General features: G+C 37.2%; 1 protein-coding gene across 1 annotated transcript in view; it reads left to right on the top strand.

The window, feature by feature from the left end:
- Positions 1-23,593, top strand: part of LOC126236477 (activating signal cointegrator 1 complex subunit 1) — an 87,977-nt gene extending 64,384 nt beyond the window's left edge. Inside the window, exons 5-8 of the mRNA XM_049945815.1 lie at positions 2,156-2,316; positions 20,540-20,709; positions 21,117-21,268; positions 23,145-23,593. Of these exons, the coding sequence (XP_049801772.1) occupies positions 2,156-2,316; positions 20,540-20,709; positions 21,117-21,268; positions 23,145-23,264 (603 nt within the window). The 3' untranslated portion in view covers positions 23,265-23,593. The remainder of the gene's footprint in view (positions 1-2,155; positions 2,317-20,539; positions 20,710-21,116; positions 21,269-23,144) is intronic.
- Positions 23,594-25,790: the final 2,197 nt, after the last annotated feature.

The raw sequence follows: 25,790 nt of genomic DNA, 5'->3' as shown, positions 1-25,790 counted from the left end.
TTTTTGAACTAGAACTGTCTCACTTGCTGTCAAACAATCTAATGTACAATACAAAAGTGTATTGTGGCACTCACTGTAATGAATTTCAGCTTTAAGATTGTAGCTGTGCTAATTGAATTGCTATACTGTTGTTATATACCTTTGACAAAGTCTTTTTCATGAATAAACATTCTCAATACTTGTATCTTATTCACCTGGCAGAAATAGCCAATGGCTGTAAACACGGCATGAATGGAGTCATAGCTACAAATAGTGTGTGCCAGGCGTGTATGCCAAGCTGTTTCTGCGAATTGTTTTGCACCCAAAAATTTGTAAAAGAAGGCCTGACATGCTTGCAGCTGATGTCCTCATTTTGCATGGTAGGGACAACTCTGTGGAAGACATGTTTATACAGTTGATGAAGCTTCCAGTAAGGTAACTTCAGTAATCAGCTACCTAAACAATGAAAATGTTGAAAAGATGTTATAAGCAAGAATGGAGATCATAGGCCTATATTGAAGGCCCGTAAAGGTATTTTGTAAAACAAATTATTTCCCATTTCTATCTTACAGTGTACAGAACTTTTGAAATGACACTCACACATTTATCCCACTGAGAGACAAGATGGTCAGTACCTTCATGGAAAAATGGTTGTGACTGTCTATGGAACCATGATTGTACCCAAGCATGTAACTCTTTGTTCAAAGCATATCAAAGGCCTCGAGTATCTTTCTTCATGGCTCCAAAACTATGAAAATCACATGGGGAGGGATTGAGTCTGTATGGTGGATGTGTAGGGGCCTCCCAGCATGAAACTTCAGCAGCACAGTCTGAACAATGTTGGCAACATGTGTGGGCACTATCCTGCAGCAGACTGATGCAGTCTGTTAATTTTACTGGCTATTTGGACTTCATGGCACACTTCAATTTTTGTGAACTGTCTACATGGACACTTTTTTTTCTGGGAAGCGCTTACACATCCTCCATACAGTCTCAATCTCTACCCAAGTGATTTCCATTATTTTGGAGCCCTGAAGATAGACATTTGTGGCCAATGATTAGCTTCAAATGAAGAAGTGCACACCTGGGTGCAATCATAGATCCATAGGCAACCACAAGCATTTTTCCATGAAGGCACTGACCATCTCTTCTCTCAGTGGCATAAATAGAATAACAGTTATGGCAATTACTTTGAAATAATAAACAGTTTACTTACTATTTGTCCATCTGCCTCGCATTCATTTGACTGCCTCTTATATTTTTGATCTAAGTATCTTTCTTTTTTGATAACAGTCTTCACTGAGTGTAAAACTTTTATTGGTTCTATTTTATTTACAGGCTATAAATTCATGACTTTACTAATATTGTGAAATGGAGTTTACATTAAAATGATATGGCGAGTGCTTTCCCTATACTTCCCCTCCCCCTTAACTGAATGTAAACAATTTATACAACTATTTTTAAGGAGAATGAGTAGAAAATTAATAAATGAAACAGTATTCTCTGATATTGATGAAATTATAAATTTACCATAGTTAGTCCAGGGTATCAGTACTTGTGGTAATAAATATTTTATTGCCATGTACATATCACATTTTACATGCAGATAGTGTGATAGCAACGACACAATATTATTATTTTCAGTAATTTTTGTACTAGTTTCTTGTGTTAATCTTTTCCTTTTTTGGCAAACAATATTCAGGTTATAACTTGTCATATAGTAGAAGATCAACAAATACAGACCCTGACAGTCGTAGTGTATGTAAACTAAGATGTCTTCACTGGCAGAAGGGTTATATAGGTATAGAGCAAATTCCCAAGCAAGAATTAGGCAAGATGGACAGCCATTAATCCAGTTAAAAGGGATTACAGGAGGGTAGAATAACACAATGATTAATGGCAAATGCATTTTGAAAACCTGGAAAGTGAAGGGACGGAGACAAAAATTGGAAAATTATGGATGAGGATAGGGAAGATGGAGAAAAGTGTACATAACGTAAATATGATCAGAGAAGAATGATTAGGGAAGAAGAAGAAGACGAAGAAGAGGAAGAGAACTGCATAACCACAGAAAATAAAATCTGTTTGTTTACTTATAGGTTCATTTCTTGCTTTTTGAGGTCAATATTTTTATGGGGAAAGATGTTCAGCATGAAATAACTTTTTACTGTTGCAGGAAGAAGTTTTGGAATCTTGTAGAAACCGCGGCATAGATGCATCAATTTTCCAAGTACCAGAGAAGCTACATTTAACTATAGGGACATTAGTTCTTGCAGATAATGAAGAACGGAAAAAAGCTGGTGAAGTGCTAAAGGAATGCAAAGACATTGTTATAGAGTGAGTAGTTCCGTGACACGATTTAACTGACTATCCACTATTTAATTCTTCTAAGTGATAAGTAGGATAGCAAACATAGAGACAAGTACTTCCCCTGCTATACGTAGTGTGTGATACTTTGTTAATTTGTGATTTTTTTCCAGTGTTGAAAAATCCTGCTTGCACTTGCTCATACCAGTTTTATGTATTTAAAGCCACTGAATTTTATGCAACACTAGATAACATGAATTTTAAACTTTTCTTAATATTCAGTTTATGATTTTGACCCTTGTGTTTTATTAGTTTTGGATTGTCAAAACCATTTCATAAATAATTTATATCATTGGTCTGTTCTGGAGGATGAAGAGCTTCTTGTCAGTAAAAAGCATGTCTTTCTACTATTTCTACCAACAGTGAGACCATCAGATCAGATAATGTAAACATGGAATTCAAAATTGGTGGAACGGCTCTGTATTGCATATTTAACAGCTTATAAAGGCTGAACAGGTAATGGAAAAATTGGAGCAGGACTCAACAGCATAAAACAAATAGGAATCTTCAGCTTTGGAAGCAAATATTACTAGTAACTAATGGAAGAACATGAGGGGAGAGGTGTAGAAATATAGAGGAGATCAGAGGAGAGGACATATTTGTCATTGTGTTGAATGCAGTGAAACCATTAATTTGGAGACTAGTGATTATGTGAAAAATTTGAGAGATATCAGTGAAAATGAAAATTACATGAAGGAAATAGGCTGCAAAGTGAGTGTCAAACTGGATTTCAAAAGTGGAGGGAGAATAGGAGAAAAGTGAAAACAAGCCAATATCTGAGAAAATTGTTAACTAGGGAGAGTTCAAGTCTGGAATAGAAAGTGCAAGATGTTACAAATAATCCAAAAGGTAGAAGTACTAGTAAGGAAGAATAAGTAAGAACAAGAATGAAAATAAGCTCATGTAGGTGGCTTTGTTGTTATTTTCAGATGAGTGCTGAAGATTGAAAAAGAAGGGCTCCATATCATTTAAATAGTAATGTTAAAACAAAGTAATGTTAATTTAATAGTAGTCAGCTACAAATGACAAATAAATCATACAACAATGCCTGAGGTGTATGTTTGACATTAAACAAACTGTACTACTCAGTGTGCATGGGTATACAGGTGTGATACTGTTAGTTACGTAAGCCCATCCCCCACAGTAAGGTCATATCACATTGGATGAGAAAAATCAGTTTTTAACTGTCCTGAGGCCAAAAACCGCATAAAAAGTATCACTCACATCAGTTTTTAATTTTCCTGAGGCCACAAACTGCATAAAAAGCATGAATCAAAATCAAATCAGGTTATTAATTTCCGTGTGACTGGCATAAAACGTGTTCAGTATGCTGTCCACCGTTTTCTGCAACAAGTTGAAATTGAGAAACAGCATGTTCCACAATTGACAAGTGTTTTCAGGGTCACGTTCAGAATGTGTTGTGCAATGCATGCCTTAAATGCAGCTAAGTTTGCAATCAGAACACTAAACACAACATGTTTCAGATAGTCCCACAGCCAGAAGTCACACAGATTAAGATCAGGTGGTCGCGATGGCCAGGCTGTAGGGAAATGGCGGATGATAATTCTGTCATGTCCAAAATGGCACTTCAGCAGCTGCTTAACTGGATTTGCAGTGTGCGGAAGTGTGCCATCTTGCTTAAAAATGATCCCATCCATGCTGTTGGAGAACTGGAATGACGTGGTTGCGCAAAAGTCACTCATAGCGCTTACCAGTGATGGTACAGGTAACAGGACCAGAAGCACCTGTCATGTTAAATGATGCAGTAAACCTGCACCACACAGTGACCTTTTCAGGATGAAGTGGTACTGGTTGATTTGTGTGTGAGTTTTCTGTTGCCCTTATTCGAAAATTCTGTGTATTGACATATCATGTCGTGTAGAAGTGGGCTTCCACGGCCAATCATTGTCCACTTCCATGCGAGCAAGAAAATCTTAAGCAAAGGTCTCTCTTGCTGGCAGGTCAACATGGGTAATTTTGAATGGATAGCAAAGGAGGATGTTCCATAGGATTTTACGCACTGTGCTTATGGGTATGTACAGTGTTCGGGCAATTCTCTATGCACTACATGTTTGCGCACTACCACTTGTCTCCTCCTGCATTACTGTGGTCACTGCTTGGACTGACATCAAATCAGTTCGTTTCCTCCCTCTACCAGGTTGCACACCAAAAGAACCTGTCTTTTCGAATTTCCAAATCATTTTCTCCGGACCCATGGCAGTCATTGGACCAATGCCCTTTTTCCAGCCCTTCTGCAGAGCGACGTGTTCACAGTCATCATTCTTCCACTACAGCTTTACAAGCAGAGCGGTATCCTGCATTGAGACAGTCATGGTGAATGTCACAGACGCAAAAGGAGGAAAAGCAGTGTACCTGGCATATTTATACCAACTTCAATGGGCCATGCGCATGATAGGTGTTTCCATTTACATATTCTGACACATACAGTGCCATCTATTGATCAATTTTCACACAATTTTTTTTCCTCTGCCGTACGTTTTCCCCCTTCTCTGATAATATTCCGTTACAATTTGATGTCATTCTGACCCGTGGTGTTATTTCTATAGCGTTTTGAAAGTTTATAATAACCCTGCACACTGAAAACAATCTTTGAGGATCTTGAATGTATTAAAATGTAGGTAGCTAGCTTTACCTCTGAAACTCCCTTTAAATTGAAGCAGTATGCGCATATTAATAGCAGTTCTCTTATGTGATAAGATTCTGTTAATTGTTCATCTGTTCTTATCAGAAAATAAATCTCACTTACACACACAAACTACAACTGCACAGTATTAAACTGTCTTTGGTGGGTAGAGCTGTAAGTTCCAGCTAGTAAACTCGCAGGACTATCTTTTTATTAAATCCAAATATAGTTCTCTAATAAAATATCCAACTATCATAGGTCACTTCCTAGCATGAACAATTGTATGTACCCTCTCATAATACTTGAAACTTCTCTCGATAAATATTTGCTTGCTTTAAGTATTGATGAAACATAGTCTTTGCCACAGATTCTATCAGCACACACAAGCACAATGTTTTTATTTAAAATTCCTTGAAATTAAGCAAAATACCTATCCACTCTGAAGGAGTATTATTTTATTTAAACAAGTCTGAGCTGAATATTATTAATCAGTTCAGAAATATAGCGAAATAATGTTGTTGGTCTTAAGATGGTAGACAACAGTATGAATAGCATCTACATCTCTTGCGCATTATTTAAAATATTCACAGACACTTCTTAAAGTGTAGGCTGGTGGGGTTAACAAATACTACAATAAGAGATTACAAAATTAGGTAAAATTTTATCTATTGCTTGAAACTACCAAATTACACTAGAGCAGTCACATCTGGCCCCCAGCACACTCAAGATACGACATCAGAAATCGCAGAAGAAGAAGTGAGAACAGAAAAAAATCATCCTGTTATGTCCACAGCTATAAGTTGTTTAGGTTTCGCAGGTACTGTTGTGTGTAACTTGCGGTATGTGCTAACATTGTGGGCTTAACTCTCTGACAGGTAGGGCATGTTCTGATGAGCTTTTTCACTTTTTTGGCTAAATTAGGATACTAGCAATGAGTGGCAATTTTTTAGTGCATTTTCTTATGCCAAAATGTCCCCATGAATGGTAGGTGTAACAGATTACATTTTCTAAGTTTTCAGCAGGTATACACACAGCAATATTCATTATCAGGTGCATTCCTAAGGAACACAATGCCATCATACAATTTGTAATAATCATTTTGCTCGTCGCCCTCTGATCCAGCCAAGGATACAGTTGTTTTGCTCCATAAAGGGTCAGCTCTCTGTAAATCTCTGATATTCCGACACATGTGTAAGTACTGTTGTCTTCTTCCTGCATCCTTTCAAGAAGGATCTTATACTCAGAAGATTGCTCAACCAACTCTGCGAATGTTGGCAAGCCTTAATGCGTTAAGATATCTGCCACTATGTTGTCTTTCCCCTTTACAGGCCTGATCTCGAAGTCATACTCTTGCAATGCAAGTACCCATCGGGTAAGTCTTGCATGCAAGAGTCGGCATGTTAAGATGAAACTCAACAAATGATGATTACAAAAGATGACTACATGATGCCTGTACATGTAGTAGTGATGCCGTTTGAGAACCAAATGGCCAAAATCTCCAGTTTGGTTGTTGAATAAGCCATGTAGCAGCCAGTAAATACGTGGCTAGCGCAACTGATTCTTTTAACATCAGCTTGCCCATTCACATTGTTTACTTGGAATAAGCAAATGCCCAGATCACAGTTCAACACATCCGTAGCTAAGTAAAAGTCCTGAGACATGTCAGGATGGTGTGAGATCTCTGAGTGTACTATTGCATCTCAAATCCTATCGAATGTGATCCTAGACTCTTATGAAAAGAACCACGATGTGTTCTTTTGCAGCAGTCCCAGCAACAGATCATTGTTTAACAGCTGTACAGAAACAAAACGCCGAAAGAATGATGCTAACCCGAGCAACGATTTAAATTGTTTCTTGGTGCTAGGATATGATACATGTGTGATGGCATCAAGTTTACACATATCCAGGAAAATTCCTATGGGAGTTACGATGTGTCCCAAAACCTTAAGCTCTTTGTGCAAATTTTGATTTTCGCATATTCGCTGCTACTCCCGCATCCGTGAATCTTTCAGAACTCTCTGTATAAGTTCCAGATGCTCCTCCCATGTCCTAGTGGCTATGAGGAGGTTGTCAATGTACAAAGTGACTATCAAGCAGATCCAGCCCGATTACAGTTTCTAAGAGCCGCTATAAACACCCCTGTGCTGACATTGAGCCCAAAGGATAAGATTCTAAGCTGCTAGCTTCAACCTGCGAAGATGAAGGCTATATATCTCCTATATCTTTCTGATAACAGGACCTGCCAGTAACTAGCATGGAGATCAAAGCTAGTTAGATACCTAACACCCTGGAACTTCGGTATTTGCTCCTCTAAGCTTTCTGGTCATGTTCACACAGATATAATAATCTTATTAATATCATGGGTATCAAGTACAAGTCAGATGCTTTTGTCTGACTTGGGTACTGCGTCCAAGGGACTGCTATAGGGTGATAATGAAATCTCAGTTATTCCCCGTTCCATCATTCTTTGTATCTCCTTAGACGCAGCCTCCTACTTACTCCATGGTACCGAGTAAGTGGCTCAACAGTAAGTTTTGTGTGACTTTTCTGCCATGTCATACACATATCCATTTATTATACCAGGTTTTGCAGTGAAAACCATGGCATAACCTTTAAGCAACTGTATGAGTTGTTGTTGCTGTTGAGTTTCAAGATAGTATGATTCAGTAACCTTATGCTTGATTTCCAGACAAATCTTGTGTATGGTGCCATCATCATCAGACTGTATAGGAGGATAATCTTTCCTGGTGTACTCTCTTATGATGTGCAAGAGCTGCAGTGCACCATAAGTCACTCTTAGCCCCCAACAATACTGTCCATGAAAGGCGATAGTAGTGATTACTGCCAGTTCTAACTTTCTACCATTGTACATCAACGAGCAGCGCGCATGAGAAAGGTCTATCATAGCGTCCCTTTCCCAGAGAAATTCCCAGCCAATTATGCAAGGAACCACAAGATTCTTTACAATTAGGAATGAGCTTATAATGGAAACATTTCCTACGATGATCTCGACCTGCGCATCTCTGCTGATTCCTCTGAGTGCAGCCTCTTATTGCGCCGACAATCTGAACAGGCAAACCAGGCAACCTATGACTCTGATTTTCTTATATAAGCCATAATCCATGATCGAGACACTCATAACTGTATCTACGATAACATTCACAGGAATATCGTGAATCGTGCCGACAAATGCAGCCTGAACTAATTCTTGGTTCTGCTGAGCACACAGATGTGTGTCAGCGCACAGCTCATCTTGAATTTCAGTGCCTTTCTTGTATCAAAGCATGGACACAGTGAGAGGTGTACTTTCGCCCCCCCCCCCCCCCCCTTTTGTTCTCACACAACTGACTGCGAAGAGCTTACATTGGATGTGAGGAATTTGACACCTGGGATGTTCCCACTTTTGGTTCATCAGTCACCTCTATTATATGTACATTCTGCTGTTGTGCCTGGAATGTCTATGGTATGTTCGGTTGCTGAGGCAACTGTGACTGCACTTGACTTGTTGACAGCATGGGAATAACATTTATACTTTTACAGGATGGTTTCGACCTGCACTGTGGTTACCTTGCGAGTTAGCTGGTGCGGACATGTTGTGTCCTTGCCAGCTGTTCGAGTTATTACCTTGTGACATTCCATTATTCCCATGCATGTTCCTGGGTTGGAATTAGTTGGAAAAATTATTGTTGTTACTCCTCTTCCAGTTAAAATTACTACTTCCATTCCATGGAACGAGTTCTCATTGTTATTTCTGTTTCAGTGATAATTTGACTGGTTATTCACACTATTATTGTGATCGTTATGTTGCCACATCCCTTGGTCATCACTCTACTTATTTCCATTGTTTCTTGGGCTCTTTACATTCAATACTTTATTTTTCACATAGCCATTTGATTGATTCACATGTGATTCATTCTATTTTGCATCGTCTTGAATCAAGTCTTGTGAATCAATTGTAGCCATAAACAAGTCCAGATCAGTGTCTGGAATATGGAATAACTTTTCCCTAATCAATATTGGAAATTTACCTTTCAGAATTCTTAGACTGTGCCTTGCCGACATCGGTTCATCCCAGTAATGTGTCTTGTTCAAATATTTTTAAAAATACCTACATAGGTTTCCCTGACATGGGTTGTATACTTCCAGATTGTGAACTTCTTTACGAAGATGCCCTTGGGCTGACTTAGACCAAAATTTACCTAAAAATGCCTTTTGAAATTCGGTAAAAGTTTCGCAATTATCCGCTGTCTCCATTGCCCAGAACGCCATCTCCCATTTTGAAAGAAGTGACAAATTGCACCTTTTTGTGTTCACTCCACCTTTCAAAAACCTTTAATAAAAATGACAGGATGTGTTGTTTTTTTCTCTTCAATAAACATTTGGAAGTGGTGGTGCTTCAATAACGTCTCTTCATGTTTTAAATGAGTTAGTGTTGGTACCGCAGCAGCTGACTGTGGCAGCACAACAATATGATTTTCACAGCATGAGGTGTGAGCCACAGCTGGGTGTTACCAACATTCTCATATTGCCTGTTTTGAATTAGCATGTTGCCTTATTGATGGCTGGTACAAGGGATAACATTTTATACAATATTGCTGCATACATCTACATTTTTCTGTGCGTCCGTCCTCTGTATTTGCAAATCACGCATGTTACATGGGAGAGAATTGAAATGTAGTAATATTTAAACACTGTAGAGCAGCAGCTACCTCTGTCTCTATTTTCTGTTCGAAGTTCGTAGTTAAATCATCTACCGTCTTTACTACGCTCTTAACATTCTTTTCTAAGCATTTGTGAGCTTCGCTCAAGCTTTCAAGTTTCACATCAAGTGTGTTCACTTTCTCAGGTAAGTCCAGTGTTTTAGTGAGCACTTCATCTACCTTTAGCTTTATCTTTTTCATCTCCTCAGAGATCTGCTCAATAATACATTCATCACACGCATCAAGTACTTTATGTAATTGCTCTGCAAAGCACGGTCTCTGTCTCTCTCTTTCTCTTTCCTTTCCCATTGTTTAAACACTGCTTTTCTTGGCATTCCTTCTCCCTAATTCAGTCTTTCTCTTCACATTCCTTTTTGCTCAACTTAATAGTTTCCTCTACCATTTTCAATAAAAGTCTGTCTTTCTCATCTCATTCCTTCTCCTTAATTCGATCTTTCTCTTCCCTTATCCATTCTCTCTCTTTCTCTTTCTCATCAAGTTTGGCAAAGAGTAAGGTTAAAAATCATTCCTGACTGCTGGCATTGGCATAGCATTTATAGTCAGTGCTGTAACCAAGTTACTTTCTGTTGAAGTACCTGATCTTTGGTTGTTGAGTACATGAAAGAAAAATACAATACACATTAGTACTTAAAACAAATATTGTGTTGCAGTAAATACAAGTGCCTTGTGAGCCTCATGTTGGGCGCCAAATGTGGTATGCGCCATGTCGTGACATGTAGAATGTCTGTCTATATGAATTGTGTTTTTGTATTAATGTATTGTAAAGACATGCACACACTGTGAAATGTATTGTACGAATCTGATAAAGCTTGTTTGTGTAAAGTAAATCTTTGGACGTGGGCATAGTTTAATATTGTTTGCGTAATTTGTTATGTGAAACTTTCAAAATATATGTTACCGGCCAAACCCGATTTTAGGATGAACTAGTTTCACCTAGGTCAAACTCGTTCGTCCTGTTACCGATAGGATGAAACAGTTTAGCCTAGGTCGAATCGGTTTATCCTAGTTAGAATTTACATACTTTAGGATAAATTGCTACATCCTAGTCTGAACTAATTTCACCTTGTTTGTATTTTCCATAAGCTTTACAAAGTAAACTGAATAAAGGAATAGAAATAAAATAGTCAATATGATGCATTAAAGTTATTTATTAACTAATCTTTAATTTCACATCTATCACTAGATCAACTTACATCCATCCATCCACAGAAATCACCTTATCTGCAATTTGCTTATTTACTTATTTTTGCAAGGTTTACTTTGGTGGCACTTACAATTGCAGAGTTTGTATTTCTTACAATTGCATTTGTTTGTTGTACAGTTTTTCTTGCAACTGCATTGCCCTGATCCAACAATGTATTGTGGCTGCAGTCTTTAAAGATATTTCAATATCCTGGTTAATATCTTCCACATCTAAAAACTTCTGAATGCATATGTCGAAATCAGTTCTAAAAAATTAAAAAGAAGGTAAAACAAATATTTTTTAATATTTTATTACAAAAAAATTTGGAATATTTTAATAAAATTATAACTGCAATAATGTTTTTGAAGTACGCCATGTTTGGTGCCAACTTTGTAGAGGCCCTCATCAGTCTTTTGAAGTATTAGTCCAATTATGTTTCGAAGGTCACCTCTGCCTTTATCTACATCTGGAATAGGTATGGTTACATTGTCTCCAATGTCAGCGGGTGGATGGGATTTTTCAGAGGAAGCTTTCATTCTATTAGCTTGTTTTTCTTAGATTTTCTTTCACAATTTTTCTAGCATTTTGAATGTCGTTTGTGTCAATTTTCATAATGTTATCATTGCTGTCTTCGTACTGTTCAGTATTGCTATCATCTTCAATTGCCTTCATTAGGTCATCTTCATCCTGAATATCATTTATGATTTCTTGAGGCAACGAGGAAGTGGAAAGTCTTACTCTAGGTTCGATTCTGAATAATGCTTTGTAAGGTGATTGTTTTATGCCAGAGTGGTAAGCTCAATATTTCATGAATTGGACATACCTTAATCCTTCTAACCACTTCATCGAATTGTTGTCCTTTAACCAAGAACTTATCATATTTTCAATGTATTGGTTGGCACGTTCAACAGAACCCTGACTTTGGCTGTGCCTTGGTTTTCCATGCACAATTTTCAGATCTGACCAAAGCTTTGCGAGTCCACTTATAACATTATTGACAAATTCTCTGCCATTATCAGATTGAAGAATGCACGGCACCCCTGCAGTTAGGAATATGTCATTCAAATGATAAGCCACTTCTTCAGCCCTCTTTGATGTTAACACACGAGGGAGAACAAATTTTGTGAGGTGGTCTTGGTAAACTAAAATGAATTTTAAATTCCCATCTGATTGTGCTTGGAAATGAATCAAATCAGTTTGGCATCTGCTATTCATTTCCGAATGGAGAACTGGCTTTGAAACTAGCCCTCTTTTCTTTTTTGTCTTTGTTTGTTGACAAACATCACACATTGATAAATAGAGGCATATCATTCCCTTTGTGATATTGGCATATTTTTTTGATGTCTCTGCTAACATCCTATTGCGACCACCATGATCCACAGCTACACAAGCTGCATCAATCACATCATTAAGTTCATCAACTGGAACAAAGTATTTTATATTCCCTTCACATCGTGCAGTGAGTTTCTTCACATCGCCAGTTTTCAAAACAGCAAACATTTCAGTCTTCTTTTTTGTAACGATGATCTTTTTTCCAACTTTTCTGCGTCTTCTACTTGTTTAACCAAATCCGCATATTCGTCTACTGATAACACATTATAATGAGAAGACTTTTTGTTTCCACTCTTCAAAATTTCCTCCAGAAACTTTTCTCTCCACAGCTTTTGATTGGCTTGCCCACTACACGAAGGCTCATCCATGACGATCTGACTAGGCAAAATTAGTTCAGACTAGGACGTACCAGTTTATCCTAAAGCATGTAAATTCTAACTAGGATGAACTGATTCGACATAGGCTAAACTGTTGTATCCTATTGGTAACAGGATGAACGAGTTTGACCTAGGCGAAACTAGTTCATTCTAAAATTGGGTTTGGCCGGTAACATATATACTAAAAACAATGTGTGAGGATCGTGAATGTGTCAAAATGCAGGTCATCTTTACCTCTGAAATTTTCTTTAAATTGAAGCAGCATGCACTTACATAACAGCAGTTCTCTTAAGTGGTAAGACCCTATTAATTGTTCATCTGCTTTATCAGAAACTACATCTCATCTACATACACAAACTACAACCATACGGCACTAAAATATCTTTGGTGGGTAGGGCTATAAGTTCTGACTAGTAAGCTCTCAAGGCTATCTTTTTATTAAATACCAAAAAAGTTCTTTAATAAAATATCCAGCTATCATGGGTTACTTCTTTGCGTGAACAACTGTACATACCATCTCATAATATTTTAAACTTCTCTCGATAAATATTTGCATTCTTTAAGTATTGATAAAACATCTTTCCCACAGATTCTATCAGCATACACAAGCATGATATTTTTACATAAAATTCCTTGAAATTAAGCAAAATACCTATCCACTCTGAAGGAGTATCATTAGGGTTATTGTTTTTTTAAACAAGTCTGTGTTCAATATTATTAATTAGTCCAGAAAGATAATGAAATAATGTCATTTGTCTTAAAGATTTCCAACAACAATATGAATAACATCTGCACCTCTCACGCATTATTTAAAATATTCACAGACATTTCTTAAGGCTGGTGGGGTAAGCAAATACTACAATACCACAATAAGAGAGTACAAAATTAGGTAAAATTTCATCCAGTGCTTGAAATTACCAAATTACATTTACAGAAATCACAACTGGCCTCCAGCCTGCTCATGATACAACATCAGATATCAAAGAAGAAGAACAAAAAAAAAAAAAAAAAAATCAGAGCATTTGTTCTAAGAATGACAATGATAATAGATCTTAGTTTCCCATATAACACTTCTTTGTAGGTCACGACACATTTAATTAATATTTTTCATAATTTTTTTGTAAAGAAGTTTCATCATTGTCAGCTTTTGACAGTTTATAACTTGTAACAAAGTTTTTCATGGTAAATAAAGTTCACTTTTACGGAAGTATATTGCACATTGTCTGCTGCCGGAGGCAAGCAGTACAATAGACAGGAGTCACTGCAAGCAGCTCAGTCTCTCTCATAGAATACAAAGGTAGTATGCTCAGACAGTTGATAGCATTAACTTTTTTGGGGTTAAAACTGTAGAACATTATTTGCAAAACCCACACAATACACTTGATGAAATGCTGTAGTTCAGATACATTTGCATTGCAAATTATTGCACATGAAGCTGATTTATAAATGAAGACTTTAGTATTTTCTGATTCACTAATGAATTACAGAATCAATGTTTGAGAAAACTTGACTAATAGAGAGAACATTTTCAAAATACATAAATATTAAAAAGGGTGTGTGTCTGGTGTTAGTAGAGGACAACTCTTTAAAAGTATTGGTTACTTTCACAGCTGTTCAGCTAGCTTTTCGACTTCTGTGGCAGCTTCAAAGGTATTTAAATCAAAACATTTATTTGCTCTTTTTTACTTATTAGGATTAGTACCCATGTCATGTAATATAGTATATAATATCAAGTAAAGTAACATGATACATGATGTATTGTTGTATAACATCCATCATGTCATCCAACTTGGGTATTTCCTATTGTGGATTCGTTCCACTCTCTAGAAGCACAAAAATTTGTGTATTTGTTCTTACATGCATCACCATACATGTAACTGGGGGTGGGTCTGGGAGAAATGGTCGCTCATGGAAAAAAATCAACCCCCAACCAGAAATCAAAAGCTACTTTTAATGTCTCTCCATGAACAAATCCACCCCCAGAAATTTTATCTCCTGTTAAACTTTTTTTATCTATTGCATGTATGCTCTTCAGCCTTACGATATTATGTAATGTTTACTATGGCCGGCGAATCTTTTGGATTATGGGTGCAGGATGAGAGGCTTTAGCCTATAAAATATAAGGTGCATGTGTGCCAGTACCTTGCAGCTAAGAGAGCTCATTGCACTGAGGACGTAGGGTTAACTCATAAAAAAGTGCTAAGACTTAAAAATGTTTTGATTTTAAATGTCTTTGATGGTTCCATATAAGTCGAAAAGCTACTTTCCTCCTTTTACATCCTTAACTTTTCCCAGGACATATTCACTTTTTTTTTTTTTTTTTTTTTTTTTTTTTTTTTTTTTTTTTATACGAGCAGTTTTCATTCTGGTTCCTAAATTTTGCTCTGCCTTTGACATTAGGCTGCTGTAGCGTGGTAACTAACACCACGTCAAGGTCACACGCCCATGGGAGAGTCTTTGTTTTATTATTTTGTTGTATATCTTTTAGTTTATTTAAAATTGTGTTTAATTTTTTTATTGTTTTCTTTTTACTTTTTTGTTTTATAATTACACATATTTTATTCATATCTGCACGAGATTGTACACACAAACATAAGAAAAACAACCATAAATACTTAATACAGTGCACAAAATAACAGCAAACATAAATTTGATACTGAGCAAAATATGAAAATACTGTGTGAAGTTTATGATGATAATGTATGTAAATAGTTTACATTATGTAGATAAACTTATAGAATATGACCATATTACATATATAAACTTATGATGCAAACAAAAATGTAGAATTGTTGTACAAAAAAAGAGGTGGTCATATGGTTCATGTGAAGTAGCAGATTTGAAACATAGGAAAAAAATGTGAATCTCTCTGTGTCCACATACCGCTGCTAAAGAAGGTTGCTTGTCAGGTGGCATTTGGATAGCAAAACGTGTTTGCCTAATTAAACAACAGCATGAGACTACATTATTATGCTTCTTAAAAGTAGTTACAAAGTAACCCATAAGAAACATGTGACCACCAACCATGTGATGAAATAGTACAAAATAATACGCAGACAAAGATACAGTTGGCCATTGTGAAATGTGAAAGTAGCTTTATAATCAATGACGAAATGCGAGCAACAGTGCGCTAGGATAGGCCTGCTCTTCAGCATCCAGTGATTTGTCGAGCTGACAGTTTAATTTATTTGACAATTCATTTGATCATTTAAGTAGTTGAGGATTTAACCTGTTTACGAATTAACTGATGGACCAAAGTATACCCATCTTACTGGGAACCCTATGGATCTGTGATTAAATTTACCTTCCCTATCAGCTGAATGAATGTATTGTTTTGAAATATTTGAAAATTTCCCAGATGATAGTGTAAATGAAATGTTTCATTTGAAACAAAACTAGAAAAAGGGTGGAAATGTAATGAATTGTGCACTACATGAATGCTGAACAATTTGTGCAACAAATAAAAAACTGCTGAAGAGCACACATCTTGTTATTGTCTCTAATCTCGCAAGTTTTGTCATTGTTTATTTAAAGTATGCAATAACAAAAATTAAAAAACCACCACTAGAAAAACTCACGTGAATAATTTTGGCATGAAATGCAATCCAATGCGCTGTCTGTGGTGAGAAGTAATGCCTGAAATTTGGTATTCTCTGCATGCTCTTGACCCTGTTGATCTCAGAATATTGAATTCCCTAACAATTTCTGAAATGGAATGTCCCATGCATCTAGCTGCACTTTCAAAGTCTGTTAATTCCACTGTGCAACCATAATTTTTTCATAAACCTATTCACATGACTCAACTGTGTACAGTTCACAGCTCTGCCCATGCACTGTCTTTTTGTGCCTTGTGTAATTGATATTACCGTCATCAGTATATGTGCATCCCATGACCTTGTCACCTCAGTGTATGTTGTGCATTTGTGTTACTGCAATAAGTGTGTTGTTTAACGACACTGGTAAGATCAGTCTATAGAAGTGCTGGCAGCCTGGGAGGTTCAGCCACAAGGCAGGCTCCCAACTTCTCACTACACCAAAATCAATAATTAAAAACCCTATGGCTACCGAAATTCTCTCACGAGAAGCACTCCAATCACTGGAGTGGTAAATGTACATCACTAATGCTTCATGCAGTCCCTCTATCTGGCTTCTAGCAACTTCACCCGAAAATCTAAACAATAAGAAAACAGGAAATAATAGGTTGGCTGAAATAAGCAGAACAAATGTGAAACAATGTATGCATGGCAATATACTATCAACTTTTCAATCCTGTATGAAAAATGACAAACTTAAGCTTGTTTTGTCTGAAAATAAATTCTCTACAAGATAGCATAGTTGTCTTTGAAGAAAACACAGTAAAACATTTTCTACTGTTTAGAAATAATGTGACTTTTTTATGAAAATTATTTTTATAGCAATTTTTGGATTAGTTTAATTTTCTGTATGGTCGTCATTAAAGCTTTAAGTGCTTGATCAAACAGTATATCATTTTGTTCAGGACTGGGCATAATTCTTGTTTGGTACATACATTGTTTTGCATGTCCAAAGATTTTTTGATAATTTTAAGCAACTGGTGAATAAATCTTTAACATATAATCAGTGAAACAATAATCAACTGTAATAATATGCTTTTTTCTTTTTTTTTTAATTATAAGCAAATGCGGTGCTTAAAACATAACACATTTCTACAAAAAAACAGTTCCACTTGCAGGCATGTAATTTTTTGCATGTAAAATCGAAACAATGAAATATTTTTGCAAACACTTCTTGTAATTACCATAATAATATATTTTCTATCATCATCTGTATCATTTTAAACTCTCACAGCACATGCAATTTGCTGTAAACCAGATTTTACTTGCATTTTATGTTCAACTTTAGACTGTTGTGTGACAATAGTAAAGCTTTCACAAGACCACAGGATGACCATTAATTACACGTATTTGTCAACCTTCTTACAAAATTTGAACCAATAAGCACAAGTCTAAAACACAGAAGTGGCGCACCTAAAAAAAACTCTCAAAAAAGTGTTTTTTGCAAGTAAAATATAAATAAAACTACATTTTTGAAAGCAAGTTTATCATAAGAATGCATTTTTTTATTTATTTGACCCACTTCAAATCATTTCCATGCATTCAGTTCATATAAGAACGAATCTTATGCGCTGCATTTATCTCGAATTCAAACCATTATATCTTGATAACTGATAAAGATTGTTGGGTTACAAGAATTCTGGCTTTGTCCTTTTATTTATCTTTGTGGAAAGTTTGAAATGGTTCGTACAAGTTTAAAGTAGTGAGCTTCAAAAAACCTCCCAGAAAATTGTGGTTTCTAAAACTTATCTTAGACCAAGGTCTGTTACATCGGTAGACCAAATTTGAACCATCAGTCTTCCTCCAGTCCGGAATTATTTAAGGGTGACTGTTTCAGCACATTGAATATGAACAAGAGTGATGGTTTTTGCATGAAAAATCTGAAGTGCCATTAGCTGGTGTGCTTCAAAAACCTCCCAGAAAATTGTGGTTTTTGCATGTAAAATCCAAATGAAGCACGATTTTTCAAACAGCTAAAACTTATCTTAGACCAAGGTCTGTTACACTGGTAGACTAAATTTGAACCATCAGTCTTCCTCCAGTCTGGAATTATTTAAGGGTGACTGTTTCTGCACATTGAATATGAACGAGAGTGATGGTTTTTGCATGAAAAATCTGAAGTGCCATTAGATGAGCATTAATTTCAGGCCAATTAAAATCTTTTGCAAAAGGATTTAATCAATTCACACAATTTTGGCTGGGCACCAACTCCGGTTTGTCATTCAAACATTGCTTAATGAACTGTAACATAACTACAGTAAGACAGACATTCGATTTGCTGTACATACATCCATTAGTCTGGGCAAAGCAAAAACTTTTTACCTCGTGTTCCTAACTCAAATGGGAACCACGCACCGAGACCACCCCCTGCCCCCCATCAAACTGCAGTTCTGCGTGTGGCCTATACATATGTATTTTTGTAGTACTCCCATGTTTTAACAATATGCAAACACAAAAAACAATAAAAAGCATGATTATACACTACTGGCCATTAAAATAGCTACACCAAGAAGAAATGCAGATGATAAACGGGTATTCATTGGACAAATATATTACACTAGAATTGACATGTGATTACATTTTCACACAGTTTGGGTGTATAGATCCTGAGAAATCGGTACCCAGAACAACCACCTCTGGCCGTAATAACGGCCTTGATACTCCTGGGCATTGAGTCAAACAGAGCTTGGATGGCATATACAGGTACAGCTGCCCATGCAACTTCAACACGATACCACAGTTCATCAAGAGTAGTGACTGGCGTATTGTGACGAGCCAGTTGCTTGGCCACCACTGACCAGACGTTTTCAGTTGGTGAGAGATCTGGAGAATGTGCTGGCCAGGGCAGCAGTCAAACATTTTCTGTATCCAGAAAGGCCCGCACAGGACCTGCAACATGCGGTCGTGCATTATCCTGCTGAAATGTAGGGTTTCACAGGGATCGAATGAAAGTTAGAGCCATGGGTCGTAACACATCTGAAATGTGACGTCCACTGTTCAAAGTGCCGTCAATGCGAACAAGAGGTGACCGAGACGTGTAACCAATGGCACCCCATACCATCACGCTGGGTGATTCACCAGTATGGCGATGACGAATACATGCTTCCAATGTGCGTTCACTGCGATGTCGCCAAACACGGATGCGACTATCATGATGCTGTAAACAGAATCTGGATGCATCCATAAAAATGACGTTTTGCCATTCGTGCACCCAGGTTCGTCGTTGAGTACACCATCTCAGGCACTCCTGTCTGTGATGCTGCTGCAACTGTCATTCAACTGTTCATGCAGATGGTTGTTGTCTTGCAAACATCCCCATCTGTTGACTCAGGGATCGAGACGTGGCTGCACAATCTGTTACAGCGATGCGGATAAGATGCCTATCATCTCAACTGCTAGAGATACGAGGCCATTGGGATCCAGCACGGCGTTCCACATTACCCTCCTGAACCCACCAATTCCATATTCTGCTAACAGTCATTGGATCTCGACCAACGAGAGCAGTAGTGTCGCGATACGATAAACCACAATTGCAATAGGCTACAATCCAACCTTTATCAAAGTCGGAAACGTGATGGTACGCATTTCTCCTCCTTACACGAGGCATCACAACGTTTCACCAGGCAACGCCTGTCAACTGCTTTTTGTGTATGAGAAATCAATTGGAAACTTTCCACATGTCAGCACATTGTAGGTGTTGCCACCGGCGCCAACCTTGTGTGAATGCTCTGAACAGCTAATCATTTGCATATCACAGCATCTTCTTCCTGTCGGTTAAGTTTCCCATCTGTAGCATGTCATCTTCATGGTGTAACAATTTTAATGGCCAGTAGTGTATTTAATTCTATGGCCAAAAACAAAATTTACAAAATTTCAAGAGCTGGAGATAAAGACAGCAAGTAATCAGACATGTGGTAACACATGTACTCTCCTATATGCTGAGCACATTAAATGTGTGATGGATAATAAAGGTACAATGAAGAACGTATTAAAGGATTTTCTGTAGTTCAGTTCCTTTTATTCAAATTATGGGTATTAATGAGTATTTTCATATTAGCAAGTCATGTTATAATATTCATTAATTTAATCATAATATTGTATTGAACATAAATAAAATTTATATGTTTTTCTTCTTTCGGCACCTTGGAGACAACTCCCTGGGTTTCACTGAATGTAATTCATGGAATGTAATTATAAACTCTTAATTGAAACTGAAAAAGCTTGAGAATCAAGTCATCTTAAAATTGTGAATCAGCATAAGCGTTTCATATTTCTATAAAACATTTGTTATAGTGTCATGTAGCATGTGAATAACTGCAAAAATTTATCAAAAATAATTCCAGCCCACTTCTTGGAAAGCGGCCTTTGAAATTATGTATGACTGGAGTTGAGTACATGAATGATGATCCGGCAGAGGTGGATGTTCTGTATGGTAAGGTTCGAGTTGAAGGGAGTTCTGAATACCTGCTACAGGAGCTTGCAGATAGTATTGTAGAATACTTCGCAAACAGAGGTTAGTAATAATAACCTTGGAAGCATATGTTTTCATATAACTTATTTTTTACTTTGATAGCATGCCTATAAATTATTGTTAGATCTTGGTGCAACACAGTACTACAAGGCAAGTATAAGAGGATAGATCACAACTCACCAAGTGGAAGAGAGAGTGAGCAGCAGATAAATACTTGGAATAGAATATCAACCTGCTAAAAAACCTCTAAAAGCCTAATAGCTGTGAATCTGGTGCTTAGCATCTCTTCTATTTGCGTGTAGTGATCAATCCTCTTGTTCATAAGTACGTTCATTTACTCACACGTAATACAGTTATATGTAGAGTATGTGATGTAGTTAGTGACAGAGTATACTTACTTTGCTACATTTAATATTGCATTTATACTACCTTCAGTGAATTCTTCATAGGTCTCATGCAAAAGCAATATGAACAAGTCAAATTGCATGCAACTGTTATGAACACATTATTTCGTGAGGACAAAGGAGGAGTGTCTGAAACTGAAACATCAAAAAAGAAACAAAAACCAAGAGAATCATTTGATGCAACAGCAGTACTGAAGGTTGGTGTAAAATTATTCATTATTTGTAACAGACTAATGTGAGTCGGAAACACTTACAGTTACAGCATTATTATCAACAGAACTACCCAGTTCATATTCTTACTGGTGCTGCAATTTCTTATTCTTGGATTTTAATTATTTTGGCAGAGCTTTTCCCATGAGAAGAATATAAGTCTTTCAGACCTTTATACTGACTGCCGATCGGTGTCATGTTTTATGAATGGAAAATATTTATCTACATATGGTATCAGATACTGTGAGTTTAAATTTGGGCAGAGTGCATCAGGTACATAATAGCAAATACATAGATACACCATGGTTATACCATAACAGCAAATCACTTGATGCATTCAGAACAGTACCATCAAAACTTTTTTTTTTTTTCATATGGTTGATGTTAAAATATTTACTTTAAGTAAAACAAGATGGTCTTCATCCCAAAGCTCATTTTGAACATCATACTTATTTAGTAGGTGCAGTGACCTATTCATCTATTGTCCCAACCAAAGAATCATCTGTCAGCCATTTGTATAATGACCTATCATTTAGTGTGGAACACCAAAAACTCTGTGAAGTTAATTTTCACTTTGGTTGAACCATGCTAAAGTTTTTGTGACAATAATGAAAGATGATGTATTTTCTAACAGACACCTTCATTCTGATAAAGAAAATGGCTGTATAACATTTTTATAAAAGTTCATTAATATGTACCTTCCACAAAAATTTGGGTTTGTTATTAGGTGCAAAGATTTAATTCTTCAGCTTCACTGATCAGGATATGGCATACAACAATGGGTTCAACTGGCTCTGAGCACTATGGGACTTAACATCTGAGGTCATCAGTCCCTTAGACTTAGAACTACTTAAACCTAACTCACCTAAGGACATCACACACATCCATGCCCGAGGCAGGATTTGAACCTGCGACCATTACAGCAGTGCGGTTCTGGACTGAAGCGCCTAGAACCACTCGTCCACAGAGGCCGGCTATGGCATACATATTTGTTGAAACTAAATTAGTGTGTGTCCTGTTGTGTGCATTGTTGTATTTAGCGTCTCATTAAGTATGTTGTCCAGATACTTCACATCTATGACACTGTCATAAAAATCTGTTGGACCATTTGTTATGTTTAATACAAGTCATTAATTAATATAAGCATAAGTTTCAATAGTACAGAACATTGTGACAGACATAGAGATTGCAGCATTAAATGTTTCATAATGTGAAAGGCAAACTATCTCTTTCCTGCTCTTTAGATAACAACGGAATCAGCTACAATACATCCCCCTCCCTTCCCCTCAAATAAAAAAAATGTTCTGTTCAGTGAGTGCCACAAAACTATGATAAATTCTATTCTCAGTTCACAAGAAATCACAGTTTTTTTCAAATTTTATGTCTTTTTCACAACTTGGGGGAAAGCAAATGATTTTTCTAAATCAAAATACATAACTCAGCAATGCAGCTTTGCATGCAGGGAATAAACATAACTCAGAGTAGTCAGAATTGTTTTAACCGGCAGTCAAAAGTTGTTTTTCTCTGTATGTTCTGTCAGCCCTGCTCTTGTAGTGTTGGTATTTAGTGAGTAGGTGCTCTTATGTAAAAACAGTAACTTTTTCAAAGAATCTTTTGAAGAGACTGATGTCAATGTTGCATGGGTTTTTGGTACCTTTCTACTTTTCTTTTGTCTTCCACAGGCATTGAGGTAGTTTCTGTAAAATTCTTTGATCAGTTTAAAAGCCTGTTTCAGTAGGCTTGATTTAATTTTGTGGTGGAAAAATATTTGCTTATTTATTTGATACTAAGATTTTCAAAGTTCAAAATTCAGTCCTCATTGTGTATTATTGCATTCTGAAATGGATACTACTTTGTTTTCAGATATTTGAGAATTTTCACTTCGGTGAACAGCTGGTGGAAACACTTCATCTTTCTCAGAGATATTCTACTGCGAAGGATGGTTATTATCAATCCTCAGCCTCCATAAGTCTGACAGAGTGAAATATGCTCACTAAATTGCTAAATTGTTCCTGAATGTTATTTCTCCTTGAATGAATTACACATTACAATTATCTTCCATTTTTGATGTTTTTATTTTTATAAGTTGACAATTTGACTGTCAATGAAATGATATTTGTTATTAGTTAAGAATGCTCCTAGCTACACCCCATACATTTCAATACATGTAATGCTGCTCTGGCACTAACTTAAGAGATATTAATTAGCAGTTACAGAGGAAGCTCTTTGTGATGCAAATTTTCACAAAATGGATTATGAACTTGTGTGTGTATACTGATTCTAATGCTTACATTGTTGATGGGAATATCTCCACATGGAAAATAAATTAATATATAAAATAATCCTTCATATTTTTGATTCAGTATATTACCATTTGTTTTCATCACACTAGGCTCATTAATAATGCTTTTAATACTTATTACATTTTTATAATGTAAATGGGTAGATAAAAACTCTGCTCGCCAGACGATTTACTTTTACAAGCTTTCGGAGCCACTGGTTCCTTCTAGCAGAAGAGTTGAAGAGGAAGGAAGAGGGTTGAAGGGAAAGGACTGGAGAGGTTTAGGAGATGGGATGTAGTCCAGAAAAGTCACCCATAACCCCAGGACAGGGAAGACTTACCAGACTGGATGAGAAGGAAAGACTGATTGTTGGGGACTGCATCAGACAAGATTTGAAAACCTGAGAGGTTAAAGGTGGAGGGCAGGACAGTATGCAAGAGAGAGATTACAACTAAAACATCATGCACGAGTTAATAAGAGTGGAAAGCTAAGTGCATTGCATGTAACAGAGGTGCGAGGGGGGATGACGAAAAATAGACAGGTCAGAAAATGAAAGGTGTAGAAAATTAAAATGGAGTGAAGAAAAGATTAATTACTGTGAAGGAATGCTAGGACAGAAGGAATTAATGTAAATTAAGGGCAGGTGGGTTGCAAGAACCAATGACATGTTGTAGCACTAGTTCCCACCTGCGGGAGTTCTGAGAAACTGGTGTCTGTAGGAAGTATGCTCTGCAACAGGATGTTGTGTATTGCTGGTATACACCCTGTGCCTATGCCCATTCAACCTGACTGATAACTGCATGGTAGACATGTCAATGTAAAAAGCTGAACAGTGTTTACGTAACAGATGGTATATGCAATGTGTCATTTCATAGGTGATTCTCCCTCTGATAATATATATTTTGACAGTTACAGGCCTGGAATGGGTGGTAGTAGGAGGATGCTTTGGACAAGTCTTACAATGGAGACAGTCAAAGGTTTAGGAGCCATAGTGTAGGGAGATGGGTGCAGAAGAAGCATAGGGTCTGACAAGGATGTTGCAGAGATTGACACGACAACAAAAAGCTATTCTAGGTGTGGTGGGCAAAATCTCAGACAGAATGGATCTCATTTCAGGGCATGATTTTAGGAAGTCATGGCATTGTCAAAGTAGCTGATTAATACAGTCAAGACAATGGTAATACTGCCTGATAAGTGGTGGGCTCCGAAGTTGTTTTCTGGAGGGAGCAGCAGTAGCTGGATAGGTTGTGATGGCCCGGGAAATCTGCTTTTGAACTAAGCTGATGGGGTAATTACATCCAGTGAAGGCTCAGGTGAGAATGGTGGGGTATTGCTGTAAAGAATCTGCATCTGAACAAATCTGCTTCGAATATCAAGGCTGTGTGGGAGGGAATGTTTACATGGAAAGGATGGCAACTGTCAAATTGTAAGTGGTGTTGGTTTTTTAGTAGGTTTAATGTGGATGGAAGTATGTAGCTGGCTGGCCTTCTGTGAGGATCAGTGGCATGGGATTCGGAATAGGACCATGTGAATTTAATTGGGAGAATGTATTCTGTGATTCCAGGAATTTTATCAGGTCAGCCTCACCAAGAATCCATAAGGCAAAGATGTCATTAATTTATCCAAGCCAAACCAGGGGCTGAAGGGTTGTGTGTTCCAGGAAAGCCCTCTCCATGTGACCCCTGGAAAGGTTGGCATAGGAAGGAGCCATTCTGATTCCCACAGCATGGCTCCTGATCTGTTTGTATGTCTGCCTCTCAAAGGTGAAGTAATTGTTGGTAAGTATAAAGTTGATTAAGACGAGCAAGAGATATGTCATAGGTTTGGAATTACGTAGTTTTTGATTGAAGAAATGTGCAGCAGCAGACAGACTGTACATGGGGGATGTTGATATAGAGGGAGAGGGCATCAATGGTGACAAGCAAGGTGTGTGATGGGAGTGGGATGGGCACAGATTTCAGACAACCTAATTAATGGCTGGTATCTTTAATATAGGAGGGAAGTCTTTGTACTATGGGTTGCAGGTGTTGATCAACTAAGGCAGATGTACATTCGGCGGGTGCTTTGAAGCCAGCAAGTATAGGATTGCCAGTTTGTTGTTTGTTTGTTGATTCGGGGAGGGGACCAAACAGTGAGGTCATTGGTCCCTTCGGGTTAGGGAAGGATGGGGAAGGAAGTCGGCTGAGCCCTTTCAAAGGAACCATCCCGGCATTTGCCTTAAGCAATT

Source organism: Schistocerca nitens, chromosome 2 (genome assembly GCF_023898315.1).
Source record: "Schistocerca nitens isolate TAMUIC-IGC-003100 chromosome 2, iqSchNite1.1, whole genome shotgun sequence".
Taxonomy (NCBI): Eukaryota; Metazoa; Arthropoda; class Insecta; order Orthoptera; family Acrididae; genus Schistocerca; species Schistocerca nitens.
This window is presented reverse-complemented; position numbering and strand designations above follow the sequence as displayed.